Below are 24,457 nucleotides of genomic sequence, written 5' to 3'. Positions count from 1 at the left end.
TTGTTCGGGCTACATAACTTTTTTTTTGAAAAAAAAATCATTACTCTACTATTTTCAACTCAAAACGTCTGAAACTTATAACTTAGCATAAACATACTGGGCAAAACCCATATCAATAAAAAAACCTTAAAATGTTGACTTTGGTTTTTGTGATCTTCCATAGAAACAATTAATGATTTAAAAAAAAAACGCACCCGTGACGGATATATGTAGTATGCCAAAAAATCGCAAATAATTTACGTCTTTTAGAATAAACGTCTGCGAGGATATTACCGTATTTGCTGCGGTTCTTGAGAAATTTTGATTTTTGTTCGGGCTACATAACTTTTTTTTTGAAAAAAAAATCATTACTCTACTATTTTCAACTCAAAACGTCTGAAACTTATAACTTAGCATAAACATACTGGGAAAAACCCATTTCAATAAAAAAAATCTTAAGATGTTGACTTTGGTTTTTGTGCTCTTCCATAGAAACAATTAATGATTTAAAAAAAACGCACCCGTGACGGATATATGTAGTATGCCAAAAAATCACAAATAATTTGTAGAATAACCGTCTGCGAGGATATTACCGTATTTGCTGCGGTTCTTGAGATATTTTGATTTTTGTTCGGGCTCCATAACTTTTTTTTGAAAAACAAATCATTACTCTACTATTTTCAACTCAAAACGTCTGAAACTTATAACTTAGCATAAACATACTGAGCAAAACCCATTTCAATAAAAAAACCTTAAAATGTTGACTTTGGTTTTTGTGCTTTTCCATAGAAACAATTAATGTTTTTTTTAAACGCACCCGTGACGGATATATGTTGTACTTATGCCAAAAATCACAAATTATGCCAAATATTTTTTTGTAGATAATTAAGGTCTTTAATTCGTCCACAATTTAATTTATTATTTTTTGTTACGAAAATTAGTCATATACATATAGTTAGCTTTAGCAAAAAGAATAGATAGTATAGAGGGGTCCTGTCATTGTCAATTTTGTAGTCACGGTACATTTACTGCCATCTATCGACACACGATTAAAACTAAAAATAAAATTGAAAATGTATAAAATAATCAAAATATGTTTACGGATAAATGATTCTTAATTTTTATTGTTCCATACTGACCCATGTTCTTTCACTGATATGTGTTAAAATTGTTAAATACCAAACGGTGTCGTTAACGCCATCTAGCCGAGAATAGGCCAAAGGTAATGGCGCCATCTATTCGAGAATGACTTTTCCTTGGCCGTCCGAGGCACGTTTTTTTCTTAGACTTTATTTATCTTATACGGAGTTATATATATCTCTGGCTTTAGTAACGACAATAGACGCAGTTAAATTGTTGACGAATTATTTAAGCCTTTATTATGTAGATACATTGTAGACCAAAATATAATCACACCATTAGGTATTTGACTGCAACAAAACATTTAAATATATACTTATACTTACCCATCATATATCAATTTTTGCACTTGGAACTTGTTGGGGACAGGGTCTCGCCGCGGCGAAATGGTGAACACAGTAGAACTTTTAACAACTTATATTTGGCTAAGACACACAAAAGTACACAAATAGAGAACTCGAAAATGACAGTTATGTGCGTACGTGCGCTCGCGCGGATAGCATGGACCGACTGACTTGTCATACGGCGCACATACAAAACCATGGTATAATAATATACTCCGCCTGGTACTCCATTCCCGTCTTTTCTAGGTCACCTAACTGACACGCGCTTACGTCATCATGCGACAGCGCTATATGATAATATGCGATAGCGCTATATATAGCGGCCATGTTGTTGTGACGTAGCCCCGTGTCACTCTGGGAATGGAAGACCATGTTTTATTAGACTATGTACAAAACTAGAATAGCGGCTCGCGGCCGCTGTTAAAACTACCCTTAAGTTTAGGTTTCTTAATCTACCTAATTATATATTAAAACAACATTTAGCAATATAAAATATCAAAATATGAGCACGTCGCTAACATTTCCCCACCCTGAGTGCTGACTCAGCACTCAATACCTACTGGAATACGAGCGACGCGCGAAGCAGAACGTTTCAAGGTTCCAGACTTAGTTTTTACCTCGACCACCCTTATGCGGCCGTCTCTGCCAGGGTAGACTTGCTGGATGACGCCTTTCATCCACACGTTCCTCTGCGCAGCTGGATCTACAATGAGAACAAAATCACCTACCTGTAGTGGCTTTTGCTCTTGGGTCCATTTGGTTCTCGGTATGAGGTCTGGCAAAATCTCTTTGACCCACCGTGTCCAGTACATGTCGGCGAGCCTTTGAGACTTACGCCACTGCTTTCGAGAAAAGAGATCGGAGTCATCGAAGCTCCCTACGACAGGTAAGTTTGACGCTTGGCCCATAATCAGAAAATGATTAGGTGTCAGCGTCTCTTCGCTGCCAGGCTCCACAGACACATGGGTTAGCGGACGCCCATTCACCATGTTCTCCACCTCGGTCATCAATGTGGAAAGTACCTCGTCTCTAGGGGCGCGCTCCTTCAGGATTACCTTTAACGACGTCTTCACACTCCTGAAAAGACGTTCCCACGCCCCACCCCAGTGTGGGCTGGCGGGGGGAATAAAAGTCCATTGTACTCCGTAATTAACACCTTTATTTTTCAGGTCCTCCTCATCCAGTTCCTGCAGTGATCTTTTTAACTCCGTGTCAGCGCCACGTAAGTTTGTCCCATTGTCACTGAATAGGTACTTAGGCCACCCACGTCTCGCCGCCATACGCCGAAGAGCCATGATCAGCGAGTCCGAGGTAAGTGAATGAACAAGTTCCAGGTGTATCGCCCGCAGCGTAAGACAAGTGAATAGTACACCGTATCTCAGTTCGTGGCGTCTCCCGACTGTCACCTCCATCGGCCCGAACAGGTCAAGGCCACAGTACGTGAAGGGACGCTGGTGATGCGCAAGGCGTGCCTCCGGTAAGTTTCCCATTCTAGGTACCTCCGGTTTTGCCTTCTTAATGCGACAAAACATACAACCGGCTACTACAGATTTCACTGTAGGACGTAGTTTAAATAACCAGTATTTTTGTTTCAGGTCATTCACGACTCCCTCGTGGTTTCCATGCGCGGCCTTCTCGTGATAACTTCTGACCAGCAGTCTAGACACCGCATGCTTACCGTCGAGTATAATAGGCCTCTTTGTTTCCAGCGCAACATCTGCTGCGGCATCTATACGGCCACTGCATCGGAGAAGTCCATTTTCATCTAAAAACGGCGATAAATGACGGAGCTTACTGCTGCGGTCCAAAATGTTGCCATTCCTTATGGCGGCTATGTCGTCACCGAATGACTCCTGCTGCGCTTGTTTTAGCAGCAGTTGCTCGGCTCGCGCCATCAGCGCGCAGTCAATGTCCGCAGAACGATGTTTGCACCTCTCAATAAATTTTAAAACAACTGCCGTCGCCCTCTGCAAGCGTAGCCATGAAGAGAATCGCGTGACGTCCGGCACAGGTAAGTCATCCCTTGCACTATGAACTATATTAATATACTCTAAAGTAAGTTCATTTATTTCAGGGCTCACCGTGTCACTCGGCCATTGCGATTCGTCGGCGTGAAGAAACTCCGGACCATAAAGCCACTCGTTCTTAAATATGGAGTCATCGTAAACCTCTCTTGTAGCTACATCAGCGATCGATGTTTAACTTCGTAGGTATATAACGCCATTCATTGACGCGCGATAACTCGTCTATTTCGCCCAACCGGTTTGCAATGAATATATTGTAGCTGCGAGTATCATTCCGGAGCCAATGCAAAACACACGCCGAGTCGCACCAGAAGTACCGTTGCGCTGTAGTTACCTTATGTTCGCGCAGCACGCTGTCGGCCAATCTCGCTGCCAGTAATGCGCCTTGAAGTTCACATCTGTTTATGGTCAACGGCTTAACAGGTGTGACCTTGCATTTACTGGCAACAAAGGCTACATATATCTGCCCATTTGTATCCCATCTCCAATATGCTACAGCACACATAGCCTTTGAAGATGAATCCGAAAACAAATGCAGTTGCAAGTTATTATAATTATTTATAATACTTACACTTGCAGCGATCGCGCTCGTAGTCGATTTCGGCCCGGAGTGCGGCGTAGCGGGAGGCGTAGCAGCCGTAGCGCTCGTCGTAGCACCGGTATTGTTCGCAGCGGGTGAGCCTCGCTCCGTCTCGCTCGCACATATGGATGCTTTCTGATACCATCTAGGTATGCGCATGCGACCTATTAATTGTAATAAATCGAGCCACTTTACCCACCTAGTGTAGATATCGTCGGGAATTTCATCATCCCAGCCAGTGGCCGATCGCCACGTATCCTGGAGCATGATTTTACCCTGTATAGTAAAAGGCGCCAAAAATCCAAATACATCAAAAATAGACATGACTACTTTTAACATAATCCTTTTAGTAGGCCTTTGGTGGCCTAAAACAATCTGCTCAGGGATACGTTTAAGCGATACGTCGAACCCTAACTCGTCCGTGGCCGGGAACCAGATGAGTCCGAGCGTCCGCTCGCCCTCGAACTGCTGATCCATTTTAAACTTTACAGCAGCAGTACCGAGGGTTTCATTTGGCACGCTGTCGAGCACAGATGTACTATTGCTCGTCCAATTGCGGATCTCGAACCCACCTTCTGCGTGTATCTTTGATGTTGTACTTACCATTTTTATTGCTGTCTCCTCGTCTGGCAAACTCTGAATGTAGTCGTCTGCGTAGTGAGAGTTGCAGATCGCGTCAACTGCAGCCGGCTCGGTGTGCTCGTGGCGCAGCGCATTTTTATTTTTAATGAACTGCGCGACAAACGGCGAGCATTTTGCACCGAATATTAGGGATGTCATTACGTACGTTTTGACGGGTTCCGCAGGGTTGTCCCGCCAAAGAAATCTCAGGGCGTCTTGATCTTGTGGGTGGATCTGGATGCGTAGAAACATATCTTTTATGTCTCCGGATACTGCGATACGATTTTCCCTAAAGCGCAGCATGATTCCCCATAGTGACGTTAGTAGATCCGGACCCTTGAGCAGATAGTCGTTTAAACACGAACCCGCGGAACTATCTGCGGCGTCAAAGACCAGCCTTAACTTTTATTTATTAGGGTTGTCCACGCCAAAGTGAGCCAAATGAAATGTCTTTGGCGTGCGCTGAGTGTCCATTAGTTCCCTGGCAAAATTATTAGAAAATAAATGTTGTACTCGCTCTGCATACCTGTTCGCATATTCAGAGTCCCTGGCCATCTTGCGCTCGACTCCTTTTAGCCTTTTTAATGCATGCGGCAGAGTGTCAGGCATCGAGCAGTCTGGATCCTTCCATGGTAAGCCCACGAGCCACCTTCCATTAATAAGTTGAGCGGTACGCTCAAGGTGTTCGACAGCCCTAACGTCGTCCTTATTCTGGCGAGGCTTACCTGCCACTCCTACGGAGTCCAGCTCGAACGCGCGTCGTACCTCTTCATGCAAGTCCTGCAGCGCGCGCTGTTCCGTCATCGGCGGCGCGCCCACCAGCAGCGTGCAGTGAACCGGCCCAGCGCTCGCCCCGCGCGTCGCTCCCAACACACGAATTTTACCATGAATACACCACCCTAAAGGAGAAAGTGTTGCGTACGGCGGCTCATATAATTTACCTGACAATATTTTCAATGGCATAATTAAATGATAATTATCCTGACCAATTAATATTTCTGGCTTAGTAACAACATTTTTAAGTTCGCTCTGTATTGCATTTAAATATTGATATTTACTACAATCAACGAGAGATAAGTCTTGCTCAGGTAAACATAACTCATTAACACTTCGTGCTCTAATAGAATGAACCTTATTGTCCTTATCATAAAGCTCCAACTTCACCACTGTGCTATCACATGTTACGTCACTTTGTTTCCACGGACCGCACACGTGCATAGATTCGCGAAGCCCGGTAAGTCCGGCGCGCTGGGCTAATTGAGCACTTATTACCGTCACTGAAGAACAATCGTCAAGCATTGCACTACTTTCGATAACATTGCCGTTTTTTGCACGAATACGTACGGGAACAGTTTTAAGTAGAACTCTGTTGCTACTCGCGGTGACACAGTTCACTACTTCCGGTGTAGGCGCATCAGCTGATCGCGGCGCAGGTTCATGGACCTCGCCGGCGCTCGCCTCCTGACGATTTTTGTTATCGAAGTGCAGAAGTCTGTGATGCATCCCGCCGCAGTCGTCCTTATCGCACACCGGCGCAGGGCATGTTTCTGATGTTCTCTCATGTCGTGAATCTAAGCATTTAAAGCATATTCCATTGCGTTTAACAAACTGCCACCGCACCTTACGTAATGCCCGCTTAAATGGCTTACATTCGGACAGATTATGATTTGGCTGAGCGCGGCAAAAATGACACTTATCAGTCTGATCAGTTTTCTTGCCACTTTGTCGTTCGGCTTGTAAGAAAATAGCTTGCGGTCGAACGTTATCGTGTTGTTTTGACTTCTGTTGCTCGGATCGATGACCTTGCAGGTGCATATTAGCAGTAGTAGCTATCTTCACAGCTTCCGTATTTAGAAAATCGGACATAATGCCTAAGCGTGATTTAGTTCCGGCTTTGATTAACGGGTAACTAAAATCTGACCACTTAGACACGAGCACTGTGGGAAGTTTAGATATAAGTAGTGGAACAATACTTAGTCCCTGGACGTATTCTTCGCGTCCCACCACTTTCACGGCTTCGACGAAGTTTTGTACCTTTATCGAAAAGTTAATAATATCTTTTTGGTACTCTGAAGACATAGGCGGCAGCTTTCTAATATCCTGCACGAGTCTGCTAATTATGTATTCCGGATCACCGTGACGTAGCTCTAGCGTAGCCATTATGCGTTCAGGTGAAGCAGCACTCATGAGCAGAGCTGATGCGGTTTCCTTGGCAGCTCCGCGCAGACACTTTCGCAGCCTCCAGAGGTTTTCTTTTGGACTAAAGTTGCACACGTCTGTCGACTCTTCGTACGCCTTCTTAAAATGCAGCCACTCGAGTGGATCTCCAGAATATTCAGGTAAATCCCGCGGCGTACAAATACGGCTCAGTAAGTTGGCGTTAGGTTTGTTGTGGACGGAGGCAACCGTCAGGTTCTTCACGGCAGCGGCCAGTAACTGGATTGTCCCATCAGAGGAGCCGGCGACGGGTGCTGCCGACTGGTGCAGGTCGCCCGTATCAGGACCATCGAGGAGGGCGGGCTGCGACTTCTCCAGCTCTTTTTCGCTGTGTTCCATCCACTGTTCCACATCAGGACGTGTACCATACTCGCTAGCTTGTGGACTGTAAATATTATTATTATATACCATCTTCTAAATCGGCTAGGTCGGCCTCTAGCTCTTTATCTATAAGTTGCATCCTAATTTCAGCCTTTTTTCTTTCAGCCTCCAATTGTAACCTCTTTCTTTGTGCCAGCACAGAAGACGACACTGACCGTTTTGATTCGGATTTGTATGAGACGGGTAATGGCGGCGGCGCGGATAACGGTTTCGACGCACTGCATAATGGCGGCTGTACTTTGACCGGCGCGGCAAATAACTTAGGTTCCGATTTCACACTATTTATTTTAGGCGTTCGAAACTGGCTGGGTCCTGGCTGTTGTTCAGGCTGTTCTTGGATGTTCTTGGATGCGCTATCCTCCATCTGTAGCTGCTCGCGTTCTTTTCGTGCGGTACGACGAGTTTTCACCATAACGGTACGCGGCGGCGTGTGGAACATGCGTAGATCCGGCTCGAAGACCACTTGTTGGGGACAGGGTCTCGCCGCGGCGAAATGGTGAACATAGTAGAACTTTTAACAACTTATATTTGGCTAAGACACACAAAAGTACACAAATAGAGAACTCGAAAATGACAGTTATGTGCGTACGTGCGCTCGCGCGGATAGCATGGACCGACTGACTTGTCATACGGCGCACATACAAAACTAGAATAGCGGCTCGCGGCCGCTGTTAAAACTACCCTTAAGTTTAGGTTTCTTAATCTACCTAATTATATATTAAAACAACATTTAGCAATATAAAATATCAAAATATGAGCACGTCGCTAACAGAACTAATTTTATTAATGCACTGAATTTTTTTTGTTACAAATGCAAAATTAAAGAAAACAGAGCTTGTTTATCGTGCGTTGGAATAAACCGGTTGTAATAGTTCTTAACCGTTTAATGTGACAAGAACTTTATTAAAGCGTTCCTCTAAAAACGGGTTTAAAAATAACGGTATTACGAACAAAACCGAAACGAAAAGGTTTTTCGCTGAGTACATCATAACGGTTTGGAAATTTAACCGGTATCCGAGCCCTGCTTATGACGTTATCACGGAAAATTTTCGTCCTTAAACCGACTTTACAGACAACCATTTTATTGTAATATATAGGTATTTAGGAGTAGGTACTTACCTCCAGTCTCCAGATGTAGACTCCGACTCATCAAACACCGTCTTAGCTCGTCGCTGACATCTCGCGAAGTACTTACACGTTCTGATCCGCCGTGACAAATGTCACGCGCCGCGGATCCTGGTTACATTAATCAGGTTTATTTTCAACGTCATGGCTCGACGCGCAATCTTTCTGCTTTCCTGGTTTCAGGGCCGTATACACAAATCTAAGCATTTTTTTTTCTGTTCTCGAAAAAATATTAGTGAAATAAATGACCAATTTAGTCACATTCCAAAACAAAACTACATCCATATCGATAGGGGGTAGTAGGGGATTAAAAAGTTGTGTTTGGTATTATAACTTTACTAGCGACCAGCCCCGGCTTCGCACAAAAGCTTCACAAATTATACACCTAAACCTTCCTCAAGAATCACTCTAATGATGAACCGTATTAGTACCATAATAAGGTTAATTTTTGTTTAATTATTTTTTAGTAGGTAACTAGGTAATTAGTGAGTTTTGGTTGTCACCTGACGATATATAATAAAACAACGATTAGTACTTAGCTTTTAGGGTTAACGTTATTAATTAATCATACTTAAGTGTCTCCATTTGTTATCCTTCGGATAAGGAACCCTAAAATAATACGATCGTAATTTTATTTATGCCTTGTCCTTATTGCGCAGCTCATTCATTATGGGCGTATTACTGGAATTATAAATTCTGCCAAATACCTTCACAGGCGCTACCTAATCGCAGCATATTAAGCAAAATACGGTTCATAAAACCATTAATTACTTCTTTGCCTAAGGAGACGTATAAGAAAACTTGAGCGATTAAAAATACTTTATTGCGCGGTGTTTCAATTAAAGGCCTTACTTACTGCCATCGTTACAGTAGTTAGTAGGGTTAAAAACGTTCGTGAAAACCGGCATGTTTTCTGTGGACAATAAAAGCTAATGATATGGGTACATTTTAAATGTTAAGGGTTTAATCATACAGCTTTAAATAAGTAAAAGGTTTGAACATGTCTGTAAGGGTTCGGCAAGAAGATTAGGCTTTAAACTAAAACACTTGATTTTTTTACGATAGGTATCATAAAATATAATTATTAAATAAATGGATAATCCCCTTGTTTGTACAACTTAAGACGCTGTAGAATTTAATTTAACACAACTCGTAAACTTCACGATATTTAATGACAATAAATTTTAATTGTTCAATTTTGGTCCCAGCAGTTACGACAAATTACAGTTCCTTATAAAATTGTTGTAACTGAATTTTCCCAAGCTGAGCCCGTCATAATTCCTCATTTACGACCAACAAGGAATAAAGTTCCGTTCATCTTAGTCCGGTTGAATTAACCAAGTAATTTAGGATTAGGCTAAATAAACTTAGTCAGAACTTGGGGCAGTGCGGTGGTAGCAAAGTCACGTAAATACCTACTTATTAGGCTGTCAAAAGTGACGATTCTAGAATGTCACATTTGATACTGACATATCTAATCCATATCGTATCTAGACGTAATATTTGACGTATCTTAAAGTTCAAATCGGGCCGTTTGCCGTTCAGTGAACTTCTTTAGCATGATATTTAACGATAAACCCGGTAAAAGGTATTCTATAATAATAGGTAATTAACGACTAGGTGTTTCGATTTATTTCTACATTGTGCCTTAATGTAATACTTTCGGCCATACATACGTCAAATATTGCGGCTAGATATACGATATAGGTTAGATATGTCAGTGTCAAATATGACGTTTCTTCAAACAAAAACGTCACTTTTGACACTGACATATCTAATCTATACCCAGACGTAATATTTGACGTAAGTACATATCTTAAAGTTGGAATCGGGCAGTCTGTTATTAATTAGTCCCTAGATTATTTTATTAGGCTCGATACTCTTTGATATAAAGCCTTAACATAATATTATTCATTGCACTTACCTAAATAAGTACGGGTAAATGCAACCTACATAAAACGATGATATTTCACTTTATGTGCGAATTTAAGTGCCCACAACACATGTTTCATTCCATTGTTAAATTTTATGGTCTTTTAATACTGTGTTCATTTACTACTATTATGACACCTGCGCCGTGGGCTTTAAATGCAAGCGTTGAGTAACATTTTACATTTTTATTTTAATACTCTCTGAGTAATGACACAATTTATGATGACGTGTATAAACACGTTCGTATTTTGTTTTTGTTATTTCAACTGACACTTTGATAAATTTAAATGTTATAATATAAAGCTTTTTTTCTACTAGTCGACTGTAATTCTTGAATTAAGAATTTCTTATACCAAACTGCAATTGGGTATTTTTAATGTATGGGCTCCCAACTCAACTATAATATTCATTTCGATACAGTTTAGTCAACTATAATGAAATTGACCAATCACAGCTCGCCGCGATCAAGGGGACGAAACAAAACCATAGGTCAAATTAATTATTTTAGGTTGTATAGTAGAAACAATTGGTTCCTAAGTCAGAAACGCGCATGTGACACCCTTAATATAGCAACATCCATAGACTACGAAAACCTATGGAGACTAACAAGCAACACTAAGGCCCACTTGCACCATTCTACTAACCCGGGGATAACCGGTTAAACCTGGAGTTACCATGGTTACCAGTACAATTTAACATTAGGTTATTAGGTTTAACCGCTTAGCCCCGGGTTAGTGGGATGGTGCTAGTGGGCCTTAGTGTTGCTTGTTAGTCTCCATAGGCTACGGTGGCCAAAATCGAGAAAACAACTGTCTAAAAATTGAATTTAGCGCGGAGCAAGTACCAGGGCCTCATGAGTTACGAGAAGGTGTCGTTGACCAGCCCGCCGTAGGGCGCGGGGCGCGGCGGCCGGGTCGCGTACCAGTATGAAGGTATCGCGGCTGCTTGCGAATCTTAGCTGTATACTTCTGGTTTGGTTTGTTTGTATGATTCTACTAGTTTAAAGTATTATTTTTGTTGACTAGTAGAAAAAGTATTGTATACAATAGTGATATAAGTAATCAAGCTTTTCAATCTCGTACCTTACTTAGGCAACTCAGTAAGCTTCGTTGCCTAAACACGGTACTCGACTGAAAAACTCTCTATTATATCACGATTGTATAAAATACTATAAAATAAGCATTGAAATATGTAAATAATTACTGTGATAATACTTATGTTACTTTGGCATGAATTAAAGGACATGTCATTTTTCATCTTTCTAGTTAGTAATTAGAAATGGCTACAAATATAATGACCACCAAAAAATACTTTGGTACCCTAAATAAAAAAATCACGCTTACCAAAAAATATTACTGAACACCAAAAAAATAAGGCCTAAAAATACAAAAGTACCACCATTTTAATTACGACTGCACTTCAAATTGTATTCAAATACCAAATATATTGAATGATCACCAAAAATCATTAATGATCACCAAATCTTGAAGACCAAATTAATGCGATATTTTCACCTAAATAAACCACTATGATGACCAAAAAATGTATACGTATTACCAAATAAAGTAAACTGATGCCAAAATTACTAGCCCCTCCCGCTCAACCCCCCGTAGCCCGCACCGCATACCTACCTAACCTAATCTACTTTTCTAGTAGCATTTCGTTATGCTACTAGAAAAGTAAGTTAAACTGCTATCACTTAAGTGGGTTAGGTTAGGTTAGCACTGCGACCCTTACAGAAACGAAATGGTACTAAAAAAGTAGGTTAGGTTAAGTTTCAACTGCTACCCATACAGATACGAAACGCTACTAGAGAAGTGGGTTGGGTTAGGTTTGAACTGCGACCCTTACAGAAAAGAAATGCTACTAGAAAAGTGGGTTAGGTTAGGTTTGAACTGCGACCCATACAGAAAGGAAATGCTACTAGAAAAGTGGGTTAGGTTAGGTTTGAACTGCGACCCTTGCAGAAAAGAAATGCTACTAGAAAAGTGGGTTAGGTTAGGTTTGAACTGTGACCCTTACAGAAACAAAATGCTACTAGAAAAGTGCGTTAGGTTAGGTTAGAACTGCGACTGTTACAGAAATAAATTGCTACTAGAAAAAGGTGACGAAGTGGATTAATTAATTTAATAGGATAACGATATATTAAATATTTGCACATTTTAAATTAAAATGTGGTTACAATTTTTGTGGTCATTTACTATTTTTGCGTTTACAATGATTATTTTGGAGTAGTGCTTTAGTAGGATAGCAAGATTTAAAAATTTGGTTATCATTTTACATTAAAATGGAGTTCTAATTTTGGTGGTCATTTACTATTTTTGGGTTTACAATGATTATTTTGGTGTCAATTTCTTTAATAGGATAGCAAGATGTAAAAATTTGGTTATCATTTCACATTAAAATGGGGTTTGAAATTTGGTAATCATTGACTATTTTTGGGTTAATAATGATTAGTTTGGTGTCATTTCCGTTAAACGGATAGTAAAATGTAATAAAATTGGTAATCATTTCACATTAAAATGGTGTTATAAATTTGGTGATCATTCATGATTTTAGGGTGGTAAAATAGATTTTTTTGGTATTAAATTTTACTAAATCTGGTGATCAGTTAAATAGCAGCCATTAGAAATATTATATTACATATGTATTTAAAAATTAAATATTAGCTGAAATTGTATGTTTACAACTATACCAAAAACTCCCTGAGGATTCTCCACAACGACCGACCGTGCGCTCCATAACATTTACGTAAATAAATACCCTTATATATGTACATATTTACGGTTCTCTGCCATCTTAGCCAGTAGATCGTGGGTCCGTCTTGTCCAGGACCTTCCCATGCTGCGTCTTAGGGTGTGTACATGATCATACGGTACCTATTATCTATTTACGTTCAGTTAGTTCCCCAACATAACTAGGTACCTACGTTACCATACTACATTACCTACATACGTTATAAAATGTACTGTTCGCGCGAACACACTAGTTTTCTCTCCTGTGGGCAATAGTTAACAGCTTGTGGGCATGTAAGCAATGATTTTATCACAGTTCTTTAAATAAAAGGAGGACCTTTTCACGTGGATAAGGGTTAAATAAGAAAATTAACCTTTATAGCCCTTAACTCTTGTGTATGTCTACAGGAAAGACATAACACAGTGATCTGTTTGACCCAGAAAAGTGGATGCTTAGGTTGAACTGACTGTTCCAGAAATAAATGTAGATAGATTCTCCAGGCTAATTTCTTATTTGAATTTCTTATCGTTGTACCCGTCTTTATCAGAAAGTTTGGTGTTTGATTGATTGCCAAAAGAAAACTGCTGCTTCAAGCAAATTACGGACGGCAAAAATTGCAGAAGTGGCTTAGTGCGCGATTCTGATTTATCATTGTAAACATATTTTGTCTGTACAATTAACGCTGATGTTCTTATGGGATTATTAAATGGATAACAAATTAACTTTACAAAAGCATCGAATAAGATTAATGAATTACTACTAACTTAACCCTTATCTTGGCAAGGCTCAAAATATCTTAAATATAAACATTTTTGTAGTTTTTCGTCACCTATTGAGCAATACCAATTTCGGACAATCATATCTATTATATTTGATACAATGCCAATCACTCGACAAACTAGTTACCTACCTACTTTTTAGAAAAATGTGAATTTTAATAAAACATGTAATCATTTATTGCTAATTAAACGCAATCTAAATCATCAGATGACTATAACACCTGTAAAAATAAACTATATCTACGAATACCTGAACACATGGAAGAAAAATTTAATCCAGTAAAGTTTCAAAAAAATCGTCAACAAAAAGTGGTGTAAAAGTGTAAAATAAAACTTTTTTTGTACTTAGGGGGCATTTTTTGCCTTAGACATATTTTTCCGCACTACGGGCTACGGCGTAGCAATAATGCCCCTACTACCCCTTCCGACTCCCACTTCTACTTCTCCCTTATACACTCTCTTTGTTAGCCTTCTTTTACTCATTCTTTCCAGGAAAATAAATTATAAAAAATATAGGCGTTGATCCTATTTTGAGTTTTAATCCAGTTGGGACATTGCTTTTAGATTTTCCGTCCTGTCCCCGCATTTTCCCACTCGGGAAAAGTAGAATTGATCGATATGCGTTGACAGTTGTACTTAATAGAGATGTATGGGATTATTGCTTTGGGAGACACTGAACTTTTCTAATACAAGTATTCAGTTTTGTTATTTTTGTGTTTTCAATAGGTCACATGATTTATCACAATCGTTTATTGTATAGTTACATGTAAAATTTTGTACTTAGTATAACTTGGATTAACTTATTATAAGTAGGATAGGTACAGCCTGCAACGAAAAGAGGGCGAAAAAACTATGCGCAGAACTGAGTGAATATTTGAAAGGAATTGACACGTCTAACACCACCACCTGCATCGGGAATGAGTTTCATCGCCTCTGCACGGAAAAAGCCTCCGCACATCTGGGGATATCTAACGGAACTGCTCGACGCGATAAAGACCCATCCCTGTGGAACCCAGATTTACAAGAAAAGATCCAGATCAAAAAGACCTTCTTTAAAATCTGGCAACAAACAGGAGGCGACGCTGATAAAATAACATACCAAAACGCAAAACGAGATGCTAAGCGAGCAGTGGCACATGCTAAAGCTGCGAATAGGGAAAAACTGTACACTGAGCTGGAGAGCGCGACCAACGAGAAGCAACTATTCAAAATTGCTAAGCAAAGACACCGAGATACCCAGGACACAGGGCCAATAAAATATATAAAAGACTCACAGGGTGTACTCTTAACGCTCGACAACGACATAAAGACAAGATGGAGAGAGTATTATTCGGAGCTGCTAAATAACACATATCCCTGCGCCCCAACTACCGAGCTGTCTAGCATTGCTGGCCCCTGGAATGAAGTGACACACGCAGAAGTCAAAACAGCTATTGGTAAAACGGCTAACAATAAAGCAGCAGGCCCTGATGATATTCCGGTCGAACTATCGAAGAGCCTGGGAGACGCCGGTGTATGTTTTCTTCAGATGCTTTTCAATAAAATCCCTCATGAAGGCATACCGGACGCATGGAGAAAAAGTGTACTCGTTCCATTTTTCAAAAATAAGGGAGATGTCAGGCTCTGCAGTAACTATCGTGTCGCACACTTTTAAAATCTAGGAACGGGTGATTAATGAAAGACTGCAGAGATTGACCACCATCACAGAAAACCAGTGTGGATTTGCGCCTGGGAAATCGACGACCGACGCTATTCATACAATCCGATTACTGATGGAGGCTTACAGAGCAAAGAAAAAGGACTTGCATATGGCCTTCATAGACCTGGAGAAGGCATTCGACCGCGTTCCAAGACCTTTGATCTGGCAAGCACTGCGCTCCCAAAATATCCCAGAGTGCTATGTTAATATTGTAAAGGACATGTATGAAGGCGTCTCTACAAAGGTACGATGCCCTGCGGGGACCAGCGAAGAGTTCCAAGTTGAGGTCGGAGTTCATCAAGGATCGGCAATCAGGCCCCTACTTTTTAACTTGGTGATGAACTTTTTGACAGCAGAGATACAACAACCTGCGCCTTGGTGCATCTTATACGCGGATGACGTCGTCCTAATCGATGAAGACCCGACTATTCTGGAAGCAAACCTTGAAAGGTGGAGAACGTCCCTCGAAAACAGTGGTCTCAAAATCAGCAGAGAGAAAACGGAGCACATGTACTGCAATTTCTCCGGGACGACTACTCAACCCACCATTAGCCTGCAAAACTCCACCCTAAAGACTGTGGATTCCTTCAAGTACCTTGGCAGCATGCTGTCAAGAAACGGCGATATAACACCCGACATAACGCACCGTATAAATGCTGGTTGGCAGAAATGGAGAGACCTGACAGGGGACACTCTGCGATCGATGCCTCTAAAAATAAAAGGCAAGGTCTATAAAACCGCAGTAAGACCTGTTGTGGTCTATGGCGCGGAATGCTGGCCGACTACCAAGCTACAGCTGAACAGAGTGCACGTGGCGGAAATGCGGATGCTTAGGTGGGCCGCAGGAGTGACCATGCTCGATAAAGTGCCTAATGTCTACATCCGCGGAAGCTACAAGATCAGGCCAATACAAGACAAAGTCACAGAATCGCGCTTACGCTGGTACGGCCATGTCATGAGAAGACCAGATGATCACATGACAAAAAGTGCGTTAAGCCTCATATCGGGACCATATCCTCGTGGCAGTGGCAGACCCCTTACTACATGGATGTCAGTTATTAAAAAGGATCTCTCCAGTAACAATTTAGATCCAGCAACGACCCAGAAACGATATCTCTGGAGAAGGAGGATTAGGAGAGCCGACCCCAATTAGAAATGGGACAAGGCCGGAAGAAGAAGAGAAGAAGTAGGATAGGTACAGTCAACTGTAAAAATATGTCCCATAGTTCTTAATTCGCTGACATAAGAGCTATGGGACATATTTTTGAGATGATTTTTGCACCCATATTTTAACAGTTGACTGTACATTTTATGTCGAGAGATCACTTGGGCATTTCTCAGGAGGGCCATTTTTACGTGTCCGGGGCAATAAATGATTGAATTTACTGTTCAATAAATTTGAATTAATTTAGGCATGATCTTCAGCCTATATTCTGTCTGGGACACTATCAAATTATCTATTTATTATTTATATAATACAAGAAAAAAAAATTCAAATGCCAAAAATGATGTTCAGTGGGAGTGTCCCGCACCCAGATTTTATGAAACAAAAAATTATTACTCAAGATGGGGCATTAGATCGGAGTTATTATGGGTATTCACGCATAAGTTATTAGTTAACTTATCATATTCTTTATATCACAATAATGTGTTTGCTCAACTCATTGAATAAAACCAAATTTACGATGTGTCCCGGGCTAGTGCCTGATTTCGGTGTAATTTGCAAAACATGTCGGTACTCCTTCAAAGTTGTAAACCAGGAACTCAGTGTCTCAAACATAGTATGCTTTAGTTGTGTCTTAACCGTTGAATAAAGTAGAAGTACAGTCACAGTTTAATTAAGTGATTTTTTAAAGGTTTTTCCGTCCTTCGGTGGGTTTGGTTCTATGTTTTTTTGAGATCGGTGGTGCAATTTACTCCGGAATTTTTAGTGCATTTATCGTTATGCATGCATATGATTAAGAAATCCTCGAAAGTACGTAAATCCATCATTATTACATCTCCTCTGTATCACTCATGCTATTTCTGTTATTGCTAAAAAGCGATTAATTTTGACATCGCTGGTGTTGATTTCCTTGGTTTCGGTGGATTTTTTGACCACCGATATCAAAAAAGTGATCACTGAATTCAAATCCTGCTTTGTAAACTAGCTTGTACTAATTTATCACACCTAAAAAGTGCAAGATACGTTGTATAAACGTAAAATTATGTTTGTAAGTAAATTAAGTCATAATAGGTACAAAAAATCACTAGTTTACTATGAGTAGTTTTTTAAACCAGACGTGTGTTGAAACTGGTGCCCTATTGATATTCCGAGAAAAATTACGGCGATTTTTGTTTCGCCGACAACGATTCGCCGACGGGTTCCTTGGCAGAGTAACGATTGGCCGAATCTCATTACGCATAGTAGTCGTTTGCGAGAGTAGTCAATAGGCAGAACATTGATACGCATATTTACTATTCGTAGAATAATCATTTAGTAACTGTCATAATTACCCGAGAAACCATTGGTCGAATGTTCAGGCTTTAATATTGACTAGAAAAACTTCTCTCTCATTTATGACTAGACTAGGACATGACTAACCTACACAACAGCTTTTAGTTTGAGTCTTATAAACATGGTTTTAGATACATTTATTCATAGAATAATCGAATCCTACATTTTTGTTAAAATTAATTATGTTTCTACTATTATTCATTTCAAAGAAACATACTTTGTAACATGATTAAAATTCAGAATATTTAATCAAAGATTTTTAAATAAAATAAAAGACTGACTGTAGAATTATTAATCACTGAGTATTATTTGTGCGACACTACAGTTCACAGAATATTAATTTCAACAATTATTATTTTATAACACTTTAAACTCTCGCGTTTGTACACATATTTAATTACACAAACGGGTCTACCGCGATATAATTTCATTGTTTTTACCTTTAATTCCGACGTTTTAGCTGAGTTGCACCAGTGTCTTTCCGTGACTACAGCTGGTGCAACTCAGCTGAAACGTCGGAATTAAAGGTAAAAACAATGAAATTATATCGCGGTAGACCCGTTTGTGTAATTAATTATTATTTTACTAAATTAACTTTCACATACTCGTAGTATTCATTGAAATTGCTAAAAAAGCAGTTTAGGTTAGTTTAGAGCTGCACCCCTAAGAAAATGAGCCGTTGCTGGAAAAGTGGGTTAGGTTAGGTTAGAACTGCGATACCCGACAAAACGAACTGTTGTTAGAAAATTGGGTTAGGTTAGAACTACGACCCCCAAAAACGAACTTTTTCCAGAAAAGTGGGTTAGGTTAGAACTGCGACCCCTAAAAAATTAATTATTTCCAGAAAACCAGATTGTGTTAAATTAACGACTCAATAAATAAAATTCGACTAAATGACTATTCTGTATCTTAAATTTTGGTAAAAACCGTATTTATAAGAAGTAACTTTTCTACAGGTCCATGATTCTGTGAAATGAAATCACATGAATAAATTGTCCTTGAAACTAAACCAATGTTTTAATTTTTTGGTGAACCATAACTAATCCGAACTAAAATTATTTGAAGTACCTATTCTGTGTAAAGATTTTACCATTTGAAATTACTTGAAAAATTTTCTGTGAAACAAAAATCTATAAAAATTGCCGGCAAAACAAAGCTAAACCATATAAATATAATAATTTTTATGAGTCATCATTTACTTAAAAAAGGATAATATTTTATTTCATCCTTTTGGATGTGGGTTTTCTTTATTTTTGTAAGTTTTTGTTTCGAAAATAACGACTTATATGTAAAATGTGAAACGTTATTCGACTAAACATTGCTTAAACGAAACGATTACTCTGCTAAATGGAAATCGTCCAATAATAGTTCTGCTAATTTACACAGAAGCGAACTGAACGGTATGTGAACCAAGAGTCTACGTAACGTTAGTCGACCAAAAGTTACATTGACAAATAAATGACTGCGAAACGATGTTCGGCGAATCGTTGTCGGCGAATCGATGATCTGCTAAAAGTTTCTCGGAGAATCATTAGGTACCCGTTGAAACTCGTAGACCCATTGTTTCTTTCTCTGTCTTGATATTCTCTTCAAACCAATGAAGTAAATTATGTTAATTGTCCTCTGTATCACCTGAGGCCCTACACCTCGATACCTTTCAACGTGTCAGCCATGTTAAATGAATGCAGTCAATTAGATCCCACTTCTTTTAAAATAACTTGTGTATGTAAGTACTATGCAAGGTGCACCCAAGGGACAGGATGTTCAGAACAAGGGATTAAAAATAAAGTGGCCGTATAATGTCGAGATCGCTTCAAAGGCACTGAGCGTACCTTACTGATCGATATTTCTAAAGGATAGCCATAGACACAAATTGAACATAGCAAATGTTTTAACAATCCTCAATGTCTTATGTATTTATGTCTAAATATAGGAGTTACAATTTAGCCCAAGTGTTTGAGGGTGCTGGAGATCATAATGAATAGGTATTTAGATCTTCAAGCATTAGTCGACCACTTCAAATAGTTTTAAATTGACGGAGTTCACGCTTTAAAACTCTATTATTCAAAAATACTTATTTTCCGTATTGTATCACATTGCTTTATAAGTGCATTAAACATTTTTTGAGCATTGAACGCCACTCCAAAGTTTCTTGTTTATCGGGTATAGGTAACATAAGTTTCTTTTTTATGCATGTGCGGTCGGATTGTGTGAAACAATCATCTTCTCCTTCATAGCATTAATGTGCGAATTTGTGGTCGACATGTCTGAAACTCGTTCCAGGACCATACATCGCCCTATTATATGAGGACAGTCAAATAGTGTGGGATATCTTCTAGAGATGTTGTTTTACAAGCCGTAATTAGGTTATTTTACTTATTTTTAAATCTTGGGTCTATATCTATTAAATTTATGTAAGCTTTCGAGATCATTAGCCTTGTTACATCGCTTATCATTAAATAAGATTGAAAAATATGATTAAAATGTAATATAATTGAGATGTGATTTTTGTGTATGCATTATTGAATTCGGTGATCCCAATTGATTTCAGTGCCTGCACATGATTTCGGTGTTTTTTAAATCTCAAATATCTTAAAAACTATAAGGTTCTAATGGAGGCCTCCACTACCATTATTTTTTATATTAAGGCTAGATTTTAGGAAATAAAGTCGCATATCAAATAAGTAAAAAAAAAATTTGGCACCGAAGTCAGGCACCGAAGGTCATCTCTGAGAATCGCCCACTTACATTAAGTAGGTACTTTTTCTCACAATTGTAAATAAAATTATAGGGAATATACTTTGTATTATCAAGAAGATTTTCTTACTTAATGCACTTTTTAAATAATTAAAATTGTAACTGCGCTTTACTTCATCAACATAAAAATATGTTTCAGAAACAACTAATCCCCTTATTTGACCCTTTTCATCATACTAATAGGCGTCGGAAAGGGACAAACGATTATTATCGGCTTGTCAACTTTAGTAAATGTTTATAAAATAGTAGTATAAGTTTACAAAATCTCCATTTCCAAACAATAAAGTAACACTAAAATGTCGATAGAAAACAATGAAAGTTTAGTAACTAAACTTTAGTTTGCCAGTCCGTCCATTTTAAATGGGCGTATTAAACCCGCGTTCAACTTTGAGCCCGTTTCCGGTGACTTCCGTAAATAAGGGAGGAAAGGGCGGGATTTCCGCCGTCATCCGCAGGAACCCTTTGCCACAGATTATATACGTAATGACCACTGCACTTACATTTTTAACTCAAGCCGCTGCTCAGATTTTAATCTACCTATATATACGATCAGAAATAAGATATACCTATAGAAATCATATGGTGGTACTGGTGCTCGACGCGGTCCCAGTACATGTCATCTTGAAACTTATATAATTGTCAATAGAGGTGACAGCAGGGTGTCATCTATTGGGCATTAGCATGTCGAGCAGTACCACCACCTTAAATGGAACGGTTCGGCACGGATATGATGGTCGTTCTACGTGACAGCGTGGTAAAACGGTGTCCATCACTTTCTATCCCGCGGTGTTAAAGAGTGACAGTTATTTTATCACGCGGATAAAGCCATCCATAATACGCCTACAGATCTCAATTACACTTGATAAAGTGACAAAGGTGGTCAGACGTTTCAATATCGCTTTCGACAAAGAGGCGACATGTTGAAATGAAAAACTTGACAGTTCGATCACTGCAGCTTATCATTGCAAAATTATTGATAATGTCTAGGAGACCGAGCTTTGCTCGGAAAACATATAAAAACTCAAAAATGCGCGTTTTCCCAGAGATAAGACCTATGTAGCTAGATCGATTTATCGCCCCCGAAGACCCCCATATAGCAAATTTCATCGAATTCGTTAGAGCCGTTTCCGAGATCCCCGAAATATATAAATGAACAAGAATTGCTCGTTTAAAGGTATTAGATAATCAGTCAATGCCTTCCACACATGCGTTCTAAATCAAGGCGAAATGAAAAGTTCAGTTTTTCACAAACATAGCTGCTGTAAGATTTGGTTTAGTTCGGACTCACGCTAGATTCGCTAGAACGGCCCGGATCCCGGCCGAGGCGTCCGATAGTTCAGTTTTTATAGAAACCATCACGACCCGGACCGTTCTAGTGTGAGTCATCCTTTATCGGATTTGCCGTATTATTGAAAATAGGATTACGACAAGCCGCAGGCTGTGCCTAGGAGATTAGTTCGAGAAAATGTTCCTTTGATTGTGGTGTATCTGCTTTCGTTTTATGTGATGTGCGCCTTTACCCCCATTAGTTAGCCGTGGCGAGATCACAAGTGAAAATGAGAATATTAAACGGGTGTTTTGATTATCTCATTGAGATTAACATTTTGGTGAGAGGTTATCTAGATTATTTAGTCAACTGTTCATTCCAATAGCTGCTATGTATAGTACGGACTAGCGACCCGCCCCAGCTTAGCACGGGTTACCAAATTATACACTTAAACCTTCCTCACGAATCACTCTATCTATTGATATAGGTGAAAACCGCTTGAAAATCCGTTCATTAGTTTTTGAGTTTATCGCGAACATACAAACACAGAAACAGACAGACGCGGCGGGGGACTTTGTTTTATAAGGTGTAGTGAAATATCTATAGGGAAGTATAATAAAAAAAGATCGTAAAATAAATTGTTATCAAGATTTTAGTTTCACAACTTTGTTATCGCGATAAATATAAATATATATATAGAATATCACACCATATTACAGCTTTCTAGGCTAAGGGTAACAGTTCTAAAAAAGGGGTGGGAGGATTAGATGCAGATGGACAAAAGAATTTCTTATTACTGACCCCTAAAAGGGTATTTAACTCAAAAATTTTCATGTGGATCAAACTCTTGGGCTTGGGTTTTTCTGTCTCATACGGACTCTGCGTTCTTACAGAATCACTTAGATGTCATGCTCATGATATGATATAATAAGTACCTAGGTAGGTATACTATTTTAAGATGCGTAAAAAGAAATTAAAGTGATAATCAGAATGATGAAAATTTCCACGCCATATACCCGTGTTTATTATAGCATTAGCATATCAAACGCATATCTCAACAATTTAACCGAAAAGCAATACCACATTGACTGCTTCCAATGCGAACCCAGCGTTTCGTACAAAATGTTCGAACACCAGCCTTTGAAAGATTACCTACGTTAAGCTCTAGGCGATCATATTCCATCGCCGAACTGTAGTGCCACGTATTAGCATAAACCGGCCATTTGGGGCTAGAGGCGTACTGATAACCGCTATTCGGAAATGCAGGATATTCCAGTTGCCGAGCGACTTGATCGTGCGTAGAAGTTGGTAGAAGTATTACAAAAATAAAACTAATCACGTAACATTTGCCCCCATTCTTCCCTTTTTTCGCCACTTTTACTCCTTAAGACTGGTCCATTGAAGCCTAAGATTGAAGCTTAAATTAAGACAAACCGCACGATTGTATTTCAAATTTGGATCCATGAAAAATTAAATTTTTAAAATGTCTATTTTGTTTTGATATTAATTTTAGTCATTTAACCTTAGGTACTTGCGGCATAGAGAAATATAGTAAGAATAGAGTGCTCACTCCATAAATACGTTTTGGTACCAAAACGACTATTATTTTCGCAGTCGACATCTAGCACCGAGTAGCGGAATTATCAGTACCTACTGCTAACTACTTGACAATAGATGTAGCACCGACCGAAAAGTCTAATGCTAACATTCCATTTCTGATCTAGAGGCCACTTTAGATTGGTTCAATCGAAAACTTCACTCGCCTGCATTTGTTGATTAAGTACCTAATAGGAATACAGGTCTAGTAAAAAAGAGACGTCTTCTTCTTCCTCGCGTTATCCCGGCATTTTGCTACGGCTCATGGGAGCCTGGTGTCCGCTTGACAACTAATCCCAAGAATTGGCGTAGGCACTAGTTTTTACGAAAGCGACTGCCATCTGAGTCAGATGATCTGACCTTTCAACCCAGAGGGTAAACTAGGCCTTATTGGGATTAGTCCGGTTTCCTTACGATGTTTTCCTTCACCGAAAAGCGACTGGTAAATATCAGATGATATTTCGTACATAAGTTCCGAAAATCTCATTGGTACGAGCCGGGGTTTGATCCCGCGACCTCCGGATTGAAAGTCGCACGCTCTTACCGCTAGGCCACCAGCGCTTCAGTAAAAAAGAGATGTATCATTTTCAAGAGATTCATCTTTTCAAGGTATTTGGTGCATTATGTGGTGATTATGTGCTATTCTGAGAAAGCCGTAAGTGAAGAGAGTTTTGTAGCCAAATACTCCACTTGTTCAAACAATATGATACTGTTATAGCGCAAAGCTATGAGACTTAGGCATTGGCTTAGGTATCATTTCGTTTCAGCATTCTATTACGAGGG

At 39.4% G+C, this 24,457-nt stretch overlaps 1 protein-coding gene and 1 long non-coding RNA gene across 2 annotated transcripts in view; both read right to left on the bottom strand.

Annotated features, from left to right (window-relative positions):
* Nucleotides 1-332: 332 nt before the first annotated feature.
* Nucleotides 333-24,457, bottom strand: part of LOC134798739 (uncharacterized) — a 65,293-nt gene continuing 41,168 nt past the window's right edge. Inside the window, exons 2-3 of the long non-coding RNA XR_010145259.1 lie at nt 650-743; nt 333-355 (exon numbers count right to left, since the gene is read on the bottom strand). This is a non-coding gene — a long non-coding RNA (uncharacterized LOC134798739). The remainder of the gene's footprint in view (nt 356-649; nt 744-24,457) is intronic.
* Nucleotides 3,629-4,847, bottom strand: LOC134798969 (uncharacterized). The gene has a single exon (XM_063771395.1). It carries the CDS (start codon nt 4,845-4,847, stop codon nt 3,648-3,650), a length of 1,200 nt encoding a protein of 399 aa, XP_063627465.1. The 3' UTR covers nt 3,629-3,647.

Source organism: Cydia splendana, chromosome 17, assembly GCF_910591565.1.
Source record: "Cydia splendana chromosome 17, ilCydSple1.2, whole genome shotgun sequence".
In the NCBI taxonomy this organism is placed as follows: Eukaryota; Metazoa; Arthropoda; class Insecta; order Lepidoptera; family Tortricidae; genus Cydia; species Cydia splendana.
This window is presented reverse-complemented; position numbering and strand designations above follow the sequence as displayed.